General features: G+C 42.2%; 1 protein-coding gene across 4 annotated transcripts in view; it reads right to left on the bottom strand.

Annotated features, from left to right (window-relative positions):
- Positions 1 to 12,805, bottom strand: part of LOC138471918 (ectonucleoside triphosphate diphosphohydrolase 8-like) — a 222,317-nt gene that overhangs the window by 41,008 nt on the left and 168,504 nt on the right. For all 4 annotated transcript variants that reach the window (XM_069609790.1, XM_069609788.1, XM_069609791.1 and 1 more), the window contains one exon: positions 12,070 to 12,300. In XM_069609790.1, coding sequence (XP_069465891.1) covers positions 12,070 to 12,300 — 231 coding nt within the window. The remainder of the gene's footprint in view (positions 1 to 12,069; positions 12,301 to 12,805) is intronic.

Below are 12,805 nucleotides of genomic sequence, written 5' to 3'. Positions count from 1 at the left end.
CCTAAAAAAGAAAGCAAGAAAGCTAGAATTCAATCAAGTCATGAACAGTAGGATACACCTTTGCTCACTGAGACATTTAATGATGGCACGTTGTACTCACAAGGAAAATGTCTCGGAGAGCCTTTCACCTATTCAAAGATGTATTTTAGCTATGTAGCTATGTAAGATTAAATTTCTTGCCATTAAAAGGACAGATGTCATAGCAATTTAAGACTTTGGGCCTCATTACGAGTTTGGAGACAGCCATGCCCTTAATAAAGGCATGGCTGCCTCCAAACTCTGGTCTGGGTCCGGGTTCCCTGAATGGGGAAATACCGGGCCATTTCGACTTTGGAGGGCCCGGTATTTCCCCATTCAGGGAACCCGGACCCGGTACATCCCCATTCCAATTCGAGCCCCTGTAGGGCTCAATGGGCATGGGGAGCATGCTAGCAACGGGCCCTTTAATGATGGGCCCTTTTTTAGGAAGCTTGGCCGTTCGCGGGACCCGCTAAAGACATCAGGCAAAACCAGGCGTAGAGAGCGGGTCCCGCGAGCAGACCTCGTAATGAGGTGGTATGGGGTTAATGGCACCGGTAGAGCTGCCAGGGTCGTAATGAGGCCCTTTCTATTTTACCTGCATTAGCGGTGCGATCAAGGATCTACTTCATTTTTTGCCTATTTGTACAAATTTATTAGATCTAAGAAGGCATTTTATATGTAATAGTTGGAATATGCTCAGCTCCAGATTGACGGATGCACGATTAATACAAAAAGTAAACCATTGTGGTCTACTTTGACCATAATTTGAATATGAAGGCTTAATCTAGCAGCCTGGTCTCTTCGTCTTCATATTATATCAAGTTAATGACCCATGCGCGCCCATTTATTTCTAAAGAGAATCAAGAAATATTGGCGAAAACGATGATGGGGCGAACAATTGACTATTATAGTAGTCTTTTAATTGGCTTGCCAAAAACAGAAGTCAATCGACTACAAGCTGTACAAAATAACGCAGTCAGAGTTTTTATGGACCGTAGGAAGAGTGACCATATCTGAGGTCAGGAGAAGTCTGCATTGGCTGCCAATAAAAGACAGAATTTCCTTCCGCGTCATGCTGATCACACAAATGTTTGAGAAGTACAGCCCCAGCCTATCCTTAGGAAGAACTGGCTGGAATGTCCAGCGTACACAACTTGAGATCTAATACCTCTACTCAATTGAGAATTCCTGCCTGCAGACTGTCAAAGGTAAAGAAAGGAGCTTTTTTTGCTGCAGGTCTGGCTGTCTGGAAAACACTCCCGTTGAGTCTTGGAGAGGAAACTACAACTTTGACTTTCAGAAAGAAAATCAAGACATTTTTGTTCAGCTAGCTCTGCTGACTCCCAATAGATCTTGTGCTTACAGTGGGCCGAAATTATCCCCCTATGTTTTTAGGGATCTGTATTTTAATGTTCTTGATTTGTTCTGTTTTGTTTCTTGGGCGCTCTTAAGCCTCCGGGTCAGTGGTTGCGCAACATAAATTAATACATTAAAGTACAGTCAGATTCGGCTGCAATGGATTGTCTTTTGTCGTGTGTAGTTTTACTTGCAGGACTTTTGAAGATGCTTCCAGCATATTTTAAGATAACAATTGTAATATCAATTGTAATGTGTTTAACTTGTCTATATATGCTGGAAGAGTCAATTCTGTAAATGGCGCATGCCGAAATAAAGTATTTGCTACTGTTTGTAGAAAAAAAAATCTTTTTGGTGGAATCCGAACACTTTCACATAATGCATCATTGAAATATGTATACTTGCAGGTGCTTAAATCATACATCTCACAGCAGGGCATAGTGAAATATCCAGTTGCCCCATGACAGTGTCAACAGAACCTCCAAGGTTGCCAGACTTTCTTTCTGTCAATTTTAGAGCTGCATTTTTAATGGCAACACAAAACTGCAAGCATCAAAATGCAGAGAAACAAACAGTACATGTTGCACCTCTCTCCACTGGCGTGGGGCTTAGGTTATCAAATTGCTATGCACAAACTGTGATTTGCACCATGACCTCAAATCACCTTACAAAGGAGCATTCTCTTGTGCTTTTTTGCCCTTTTAAAGTGAATACAGCTTTCTTTGCTAACATGCCTTTACAGAGATGTTACGTTTGTCAGGTTGAATTACCATGTAGTTTGATGCTTTGCAAGACAGCATTATTAAACACAGAACAACTGTAGCTTTTGAAGACAATTTAGCAGGAAGCAATGGTTTAAGATAGGATGGCACAGCTGTAACTTACTGTCTGCCTTTCAAACAGTAGAACTGGGAAACAATTTTGGCTTCCTGACATAACCACACTGGAGCACATTTTTTAAGGGGGCGTGATGTTAATGAAAGGCGTAAAAGCATAAAGCTTTAAAATCCTCCATTAACATTACCCCCAAATTATTGTTGTTGGGCGGTGAGGAGGGGCAGAACGCAACTTATGTTTCTACCTCCTTCCTTCTTTCCCACCCTACGAATGCTCCAGCATTTGCGGCGGCATGTATTTTCATGCCAGTGCAAATGTTGGACCTCCCTAAGGGGTCTGTTTGCTTTATGCACAAGCAGGTGGACCCCGCAGGAATCCATTGTAGATGCTTCATGTCCGGCTGTGTTTAATTTCAATTCTGAACACTGCTTACCATGCAAGCGTGTCCGGCAGGGTTTCATCGTAAATTTGAGCGCTGCATGCCATGCCATGTCTTGCCAAAATTAAATGTAAATGAGAGCATGCCAGCAAGCCAGCAGTTATTCACTTTGCATGGCGGAGTGCAAAAGTGCAAGACCAAAGGTGGTGTACACACATTGCCTTTTGCCTTGCACTTTTGCACTCAGCCGTGCAAATGAAGAAAATGTGGTGTCAGGGAGCCACCTATCTGTATGTCAACACGTAACAGCTCCCCATCGCCAATTTACGAATTGGAAGAATATGAGCTCAACTAGCTCATCCTGGGCAAATTCATCATTGTGTGCTATTTCCTTAGTGCTGAAAATAGGATCTGTCAGAAGTGATTTTCTATGTGTGCATTGCACAAAAAGATTGCTGCTCCTTTTAAACTGATATTATTATTATTAATAATACAATGCTGCTGTACAGGAAGCATTGTTCACAGAAAGAAAATATATATTCTTAAGCTGCCCTACTATTCTATGGGCTTCCTTCTTCCTATTCCTGATGAAGTGATCTAAAGATTACGAAAGTTGCAAATAAATTACTTTATTAGCCTAACTAAGTTATTATCCTTTTGCCATTTTTAGATCAATACTTTTACTATATAGTGTGAGGAACCTGAGGGCATCCTCACTTCTTTCCCCCTGGATCATGGGGGTGATCTGCGAGGGAGGGGAGGGGATATGCGAGGGAGGATCACCTGGGTGGAGGAGACTTGGGGAGTGGGCAGAGGACGTCCTTAGGTGAGACATGGTATCCCCCATTTCCCTTTCACAGGGAATCAAATATCCCCGCAAGCCCTTGTAGGGCAATACCAATCCTGTCCCTATTTTCCCATTGACACCTACTCACACATACACACCATTTTGGTATTGAGACGAAGAAGAGTACCAAACACTACTTTGCTACTGGGATGAGGAAGAGGACAACACAAACAACATGGAAAAGGGACATCCGCAAAGACAGTGAGAGGTCTAGTTGCAAGAAGACCAATCAGTTTGGGTGGGACTTTAATATCCCCATGACCCGTGAAGGAGGAAACAGAGTGGGTGAAGCCGGCTGGGAGAGCCATAGCCACAATCATTGGCATGAGTGGAGGGGAGAGGTTTGCAGGAGTATCTGGCAGTGCAGAGCTGAGGCAGTGGAAGGCAGAGACAGTGCAAGCCGGCGATCCAGGCTGAACTGCTGGAGTGAAGCAGACGAGAGCCTGAGGACCTGCAAGGAAGTGCCCGTCCTGCTGACATCCAACTAATGGAAAAAGCACAGCCGCCAAACGTCAGCACACCACAGATGCAAGATGCCACACAGAGAAGTTGAACCATGACAGGCGGTAGACTCGCAGAACCGCTGGAAGCATAATCCGTTGAGTCCGCCTACAAAAGGGTTCCGGGCACAGCGAGGGGGCAGTTGAGCCTTTATGAATTGTTGAACTTTAAGTAATTTTGAATACCGACCTGAAAGATTGAAAACTTAAAAAGGAAGAAAGTTGATGTGACAAATGCGTTTGAAAGACATTGAACTCTATGGTCCAAATCAACAAAAGAATCGTAATGCAAAACAGTGACCAGCTTGAGAAACAGTTGAAAACGAATATTAATACAACTATGGTCGGTGAAAAAAACCTAGAAACCATACCAGAAATTGGGATAAGAGAAATGTTTGGACCTGGCGAGCAAGTGAAAGGCAAATTAAGTACTTTTAGAATACTGAACAGAATGAAAGCATGTTTTGGGCACTCTTGAATATTAAGCAGACTGAAAGAAAGTTTGTATATCTGCCTGATATACAGAACTACATGTTATGAGGAAACACACATTGGCAAGAGCCAGGAGAATGCAAGAAAGTGTAATACAAGCATAGTGGCCAAACAAGCCACGATACAGTGTCAAGAGAGTGTGACACAGGTGAATAAACCAAGCATCACTGTCAAGTTGAAGCCGGGGCAATGTGTTTATTGGAGAAGCAGCCAAGAAGGGGTATCAGTTGCGTGACCTGTAATGGGTGGACTATGTGGTCCGACAACTGCGCCTAGACCAAATGCACCACTGTATGGAAGAGTCACTGAAAGCACCTATAAAGAAGCTTGGGTTTTACAATAACCGTTTATGTGTTTTGAAGTCAGGAGACTGAACTGCCTATGTGAATCAGTGAAATGGAACAATGCCATAAGTGCTGGGACGTGTCCGAAGGAACTGTGTTGTTTGGAAAAGCTGGAAGATTTGAACTCTTGGGGAAGGGAACCCCTATTTCTTTTGAACTGTTTTGCACTTGGGGAAAGGGAATCTGAGTTCATGCCGAGAGCTGGAAGAAGCACAGAACTGCTTTGAACATTTTTAATTATTTTGCTGACATCCCTACACATTGTATACAGTTAGACGTGAGGGCAGGTATAGGTTTTGGAGACTGACGGACATTTGCTTTGGACTTCCTGACACTGACTAACCTCAGTTTTCATTAGGTAAGGAAATACAACCTTAGCATAGGACAAGTTAGGCTTTACTCCATCCTGCATTTAAAAGTTGATAAAACTTTGTGGATCAAACTTGGACCTTTTGTCTGTGTCATGATGCCTTCATATATATACATTTTTATCTGGCTTATTAAGGCTTCCCTTTCCCATGGTGGTGCTGCCACCCGGGAAATGCCTAACTATACAAGAAAAACTTTGTGCAGTGTATGTTAACACCTCACAGGGGCCATATTTGAAACTCCTTTTATTTAAATACAAAAGTAGGGCTTTGCAAGGAGAGTGCTCTCGCAGTGTCTGCCCTCCATTAATGACTAGGGCAGTTGTCAGGCTTTAAATCAGGGTCATGCAAATGCTGAGGCTTTGATGTCAATAAATCACACATTCTTTCTTTGACAGATGATGCTTTTAGGAAAAGTTTTGTTTCACCACAAGCCAACACTTTTCTAATTTTACATTGACCTAGGAATTGGGCAGAGAGTCAGTAATAATCTCTGCTGTGTGCCCATGTACTCGTTGAAGATCTGCAGTGACGGCCTGCATGACAAAAATGGCTGGTAGTATTGCACTCTTGATTTCAATGTAAAAAGGGCACAATACACCAAAAACATGATGGTACGCGAGGATCAAAATGGTGATCCAGTGTCGTCATGAAGAGTTTTTGCATTTTGCATGGTACATGGCAAATCCTCCTGATGCTCTCTAATTCATATTACAATTTGACCATCAAACAAGAGCGTACTTTGCTCCATTTGCAAAATCATCCTGATATAGTCATTGAACCCTCAGATAAGGAGTCCAAGATTTTTCTAATGGATTGTGTTGATCTCATTTGTGAAACTAATAGACAACTCAGTGACCGGAGTTGCTACATGAAATTAGAATGCAATCCGTTCCTACTTATATCATCAGGGATCTTTCTATTTTACTGCAAAGGTGGTCAGATTCTAGTATTCTAGATCAAGATACGGCCATGTTCCTCTTGCCCTCTGCTCCAGCCATCCCCACTATTTATTTCCTCCCCAAAATACATAAGTCTCTCCACAAAACACCTCGTCTCTATTGGAGAAAATGTCTAGCTTTATTGATGAGAACTGGAATCTGTTGGTTTCCACTTTACCTTCTTTCATACAGGATACTAAGGATTTTCTATCTTACATTAATGGTATACCATGGTATACCATGGGAAGACGGCATGTTGCTGGTGACCCTTGATGTTGTGTCATTGGACACTTCCATCAATCATCATATTGGTCTGGGAGAGTGCAAGTCCTTTCTTGATGCAAGGTTCTCTCAATTACCTTTGTTGCACTGTTATGATTATTGAAATGATGAGGTTCTGTCTCAATAACAATGACTTTGTTTTTAATGATTCCTACTACCACCGGGTCCGAGGGACTGCGATGGGGGCTATTTTTGCCCCCTCGTATGCCAACCTCCCCATGGGGTGGTGGGAACATGATTTTGTTTGGACTTCTGCAAATGAATCCTATATTGATAACGTGTCTTGCTGGCTTCGTTACATTGACAATTTGTTTATTATTTGGAAAGGCAGTGAGGTTGAGTGGTTGGACTTTGTGAAAATCCTGAAGAGTAATTAATTGAATTTACATTTCACAGAACCCCATATCAGTACTGATCTGGTCTTTTTGGACATCATGGTACACAAAGGGGTAAGTGGCTTGGGTACCAGTGTTCCACACGCCCACTTTTCCAATCAGCCCTTGTCAGCTGTGAGTAATCAACCTAGGACCTGCATTAATAGTATTCCCTATGGGGAGTTTGTGCAGTTCTGTCTCAACTGCTTGGATTAGGTCGATTTTGATACCCAGAGTGCCTCTGCCGCATCTCAGTTTGTCACTAGGGGTTGTCCTAAAAAAACATAGAAAGGGCTTTTGTGAATGCTTGCAGTCTTAATCGAGACTCTTTTGACCACATCGAGTACCAGTGCCAATGAAACTGATCAAGAAACTAGACTAATTCTTACTTATGGTTCTGATTCCAGACAGATCTGTGAAATTATCACAAAATATTGGCATGTCCTAGGGCTGATAAGGATCTAAACAGAGTCCTCTCTGCTCACCCGTGTGCTACCTTTCGTAGAGCAGCCTCTATGAAGGATACGCTTGTTTACAGCTTCTTACTATCTGTCAAATCACAAACGTGGTTAGCCCAGAATACCATTGGGTTTGTTAAATGCACTAGGTGCAAGGTGTGTGAGTATGCCACTTGCTTGTCTTCTTTTAAACATGCCATAGTTGGTACCACATTTACCATTCACTGCAATATCAACTGTAACACAGATTTTGTTGTTTATGTTGTTAGCTGCTCCTGTCTAAAGTGGCACGTTGGGAGCATGACTTGCAAGTTTAAAATAAGGATTTAGAGCATATCCAAGCGATCAAGAATGCTGATGCTTCTTATCCTATTGCCAAACATTTCCACGAGTGTCATAATGGACATCTGGATGGTTTCTCGTTCTTTGGAATTGCACATATTAAGAAACATCCTTGTCGTGGTGATAGAACATTGAAACGTAGACTAGGATTATTGTAGATTTCCAAACTAAGTTTCCATCAGGACACAATATTGATGAAGAACTTTACACCTTCATTGGCATATCATTCTGAAGCCTAGTTGATGTATTTGTTCGATTTTTTTCTTCATCTGTTTCTCCATATAATCTGCTTTTGTACATTTGGAATGAATATGAATTGGAATTCTTTGTCGGTTTCTTCTTCCTTTAACAATTTATTTTCCTAATTTCAGGTATTATGTTTGTCCCATTGTACTTATTTTAATTTTGATGCAATACTTTGAGTTGTGTATGCTCTATTTGGCAATTGTTGCCTGGATCCTGTAGGTCCTTTGTTAGCACTCTATGGTTGGTAATATTATGTTCATTGTTTGTGTGTGTTGCAGTAGGTGATATATCCTTTTCTTATTTTCTCATTAGGGTAGATTTTTATGTGGCTAGTCTGGCATGAGTTTTTATAACCATTCGTTCTCTAGTCAGGCTTATTTGCATTTGGCACCTTAATTAAGATGTGTTTTGGGATCGAATACGTCCATTAGGTCTGGAGAAGTGCATTGCACTGTGCACTTTATTTTTACCTCCTGCAACATTATCATTAGGTAGGAGGTGTTGATTCCTGCCCTTAGAGTTTGCATCTTAACCATAGATGTATTGCACTGTGCATGTTATTCTCTCCTCTTTCATTCCCATTATTAAGTAGAAGTATAGGACATTCGTTTTTTAAGGATTGCACTATGCACCTTATTACATTGATCTAGTCCGATTGACAATGGTCGAGTCTTTTAAACAGATTAATTACATGCAATTTTTTGTTTGTACTTTGTCCTGCTCTGTCATTCATAGAGAGTGCAAGGGCGGTCCGAGCTTTGCTACTTTGCTTGGATCGTCATTAGGCATTTGACTACTCTGACAATAGGGCGTCTACTCGGGATCTTGTACTGTGTATGCCTATCGGGACGTGGCGTGAACACTCATGTCAGTCTATATGCACATTTCACTTTGTTTTTAAATGAGCGGTTTCAATTTCTAGGTTGCTAATTTTCACCACCAGTTGGGGATCAGGCGAGTGTACATGCATTTATCTCACCTAGGTTTATGGTGGTTTAAACCCATCACTAACTGGGGTTCATGGTGGCACTGGTGCTTTTTTAACATTTGTATGTGGTTTTCATCTAGATCATGTGAGTAAGTAGTTAGATATGTATTGATGTATGCTGTTATTTATTGGCACTTTGCACTTTACAGAGACATTTCTCAGTTCTTTCCAATGTTAAAACATATTGAAAGATGGCTGCTATTATTGACAGTCTTGTAAACAGAGGCACTACCATAGAGTTGTTCTATATAGTTATAAGTACTGGGACTTTCTTTATTTCTATGTGTGATCAAGCAAGGGTGTGAAACGCGTAGCTTTTCTTCTTTCTCGTGGACATGAGGACATTGTTCCTATTAAATATATGTTTTATCTGACCTCATTTTGTGTCTGGTAAGGTGCATTTTTACTGCTGTGTGTGTTGTGCGACCCGGCTCGGTGCCATGTTTTGGATTTTGTATAGATATACTTTTTTATCTTGCTTACTAAGGCTTCCCTTTCCCATGGTGTTGCTGCCATCTGTGAAATGCCTAACTATACAAGAAAAACCTTATGCAGTGTATGTTAACACCTCACAGGGGCCGTATTTTAAACTCCTTTTATTTAAATGCAAAAGTAGGGTTTTGCAAGGAGGATGCTCTTGCAGTGTCTGCCCTGCATTGTTGACTAGGGCAGCTATCAGGCTTTAAATCAGGGTCATGCAAGTGCTGAGGCCTTGATGTCAATAGACTACCTTATTTTATTGACAGATCATGATGCTTTTAGGAAAAGTGTTGTTCCTCCTCAGAACCACACTTTTCTAATTTTACACAGACCTATGGATCGGGCCCAGAGTCAGTAATAATCTCTGCTGTGTGCTCATTTGTTCGTTGGAGATCTACACTGACGGCCTGCATGACAAAAATGGCTTTTAGTATTGCACTCTTGATTTCAATGGATTGCATCTGCTTTTTGTAAAAAGGGCACAATACAATGAAAACATGATGGTACGGGAGGAACAGAATGGTGATCCAGTGTCTGCATGAAGAGGTTTTGCACGGTACATGGCAACTCCTCCTGATGTATCCTCATCTGAACTTTACAGATGCAGGGAAAGGCATACTAAGATCTTTTCAGAAAAGTGTCATTCCATGATGAAACACTTTTCTTATTTTTGCCATATTCTGTAGCTATAGAAATATAAGCCCACTGCACACTGGGGGTGGAGGGGGATTTTGCTCGCTCCCCCTGGTGACTACTGCACGTTCAACTCGGCGGCTTGGTCACTTGTAGGGCTCCTCCACCAAAGTCTAGCTTCCTTCGCACGTCCCCCCCTCCCTCTGGGGAATTGGAAAGTTGGACAGTATACTAGCAAAGTTGGTGAAATGTGGGACGGAATGACAGCAGACCCATATCTTTAAGGCATACAATGACCCCAATTCAAAGCGTTACGGTACCATCACTTACACAAGGTCATCACACAGCTTCATCAGTTAATGAACTTAAAAACGCCTCCGGAATTGTAGATTTAGACAGTATACCATCAAAGTTGGATGCACGTGAAACGGAACGCCACCAGACTCATATGAAACGATACACAAAATCGTCACTTAAACACAAATTCATCAGTGAATGAACTCCAGTGAATGGACTTCAAACGCCTTAGGAATTGCAGTTTGGAAATTACACCAATAAAATGGGCGAAATGTGGAACGGAATGACACCAGACTCATGTCTACAGGATATACAATGATCCCAATTTCAAGCGTTACAAAAATAGTTACACGAAATCGCCACTTATGATTTTATATTATAGGGTAGATAATATGAAGCAAATACGAAAAGTGTCATTCCATCTCAGAATCACACTTTCCTTATTTTACATGGAGCTCAGAATCAGGTTGTAATACTTTCTATGCTCTTCCGATTTGCACGCATCCGAGGGATTGAGGCTATCTTGCTTCCTTGTCCTCATTCGGGCCCCAATTTGTACACTCTAGTCTTCCTTTTTATGCTCTTTGATTAATATTTTATTCAATGTATATTCCTTTTTTGTGCTCTGTTTGAGGCCCTTCTCTGGTTCCTATTGTGTGCTCTCCCTAAGCCGCTCTTCTGGGGCCGGTCTCTGTATGTTACTCTCTCTTCATCAGCTTCATGGATTCATCCATGCGGCTGCCCTTTTTAGTTTGGGCTAATAGGTGTCGCTTATGACATTTATAAGCCCAAACTATTGCATTAGAGTATAGATAGCGAGGAATGGCATATGAGGAGGGACACACAACTTGTAGGTGTTTTTTGGTTATTTGCTCACCTATTGACATCCCATGGCCATGCTAATCTCTATGGTAATTCCCACCCATTTCCTATCCCTCAAATACTTCCCCATGGGAACTCTTTGAGTTTGCTTTAATCATGCCTTACCACCAAACGTTGCACTCGAAGTGCCTGCAAGTGTTTTTTGAAGAGTCTTATGAGAGTTCATGACTTATTTTGAGTTACAAACCCCATTACTGTTGTAATCAAAAGGTCTAAACCAGGTTGCCCTCAGCCTCTCGATTTATAAGGCCTAGGTGTGTCCTTCACTAAAGTTCTGTTAAAAACAGACATTGGTAAAGCCAACAGTTTTCGCTTGTGTATAGGTTGTATGCAATTGCAAGGCACTGCTAATACATGCCCCTGTACTGGCATCATTGTGTAGCTGCTTTCGTCTATAGCCAGTTAAAACTATTACGGCGGTGCCTGGCAAGTGCCTCTCTCATGACTACACAAAAGCCAAAACTGTTGGCATTGCCAAGGCTTGTTTGGCTCTGTCAGCGGGGCCGTGGATATATCATGCTTGTGGACTGGGCTGTGCTGAGCAATCAACGTGGGGGCACTGGAACCAGCCATCTGCTTCCTGTCTCTCTTAGAAGGGTAGCAGTAGTTGGCAGAGCTCCTGTCATGGCTTGGTGCTGCTGATAGCTGGTCTATCCAGACAAGTGACAAAGTAACATGGGAGGTTGCAAACCGGGGAGAACTGCACATTAGTTACACTATGCTTGGTTGGTAGGGGTACTAGCCCTGTTTTAGTGAGTCAATCTGGTTTAAATTGAGCGTATCCCGATGTCGGAGAACACTTTATGGGTAAGTTAAGCTTGAAAAATGGCATCACATTCATCAGGCTCAGTATTTACTGCAGTAAAAATGGCATCACATTCATCAGGCTCAGTATTTACTGCAGTATCAGGGGAGTAATGATATACATTGACACATAGTACCACCCTATATAGAGCATTGCATTACAGACACACTGAAGATGAGGCGCAATGCATGGCGTACCTCTAGGACTTCAGCCATGAGTTGATCCAGTGCCTCGAATAGGCCATAGCAGAGGTAGCTGTGGGTGTAGACCGTGTAGTTGTAGCCATACAGCCGGAATTCCATGGCAGAGCCCTTGTCCGTGATGGGGCCGCTCGGGTGGAAGGTCATTTCAGCTGAGGCTCCTCCAAGGTCCATCGCCCCTGCAATCTCAGCGGACACTGGGTGGACCCAATCGCCTGCGAAAGAGAACTACAGCAGAGACACAGAAAGGAGATAAGGAAAGATGGTCAGTGTGGAGTATTACTAGTAGGTGAACACAGGATAGTTTACGCTCATAATGTCTGCATCAGAAATCTGACCGCGATAAACACCATACCATTGCATATTTTGCTGGCCCAAATAATCTGGAGCTCTATCATTTTTCCATCAGTACCGTCAACAGGAAGACTGGCTTCAACACTTCTGCACTGTTAAGATTGCTAACATTCCTGTTGACAATTTATATTACACACACTAGAAACTGAATAGTCTTGTGTTATTACCCAACGTAATGATACTTATTTTAGAATAGGTTTTCACTGAAACATGGATCCCCCACGTCACACTACCATGCATGCTGCCTAACACACTGGCATATCTCAAGAAGGTGGTTGTGTTGCCCTAGAATGAGCAATGATGGCTGTTCTACTCCTCTGGTCTTATGCTTTTTGGCATATTGCTGTTAAACATCCCACAACAACCTCATCTACTGGCT

The sequence above is a fragment of the Ambystoma mexicanum genome, chromosome 8 (genome assembly GCF_040938575.1).
Source record: "Ambystoma mexicanum isolate Mex_15411 chromosome 8, UKY_AmexF1_1, whole genome shotgun sequence".
Lineage (NCBI taxonomy): Eukaryota > Metazoa > Chordata > Amphibia > Caudata > Ambystomatidae > Ambystoma > Ambystoma mexicanum.
The sequence above is the reverse complement of the archived record's forward strand: the minus strand, read 5'-3'. Positions and strand labels throughout refer to the sequence as shown.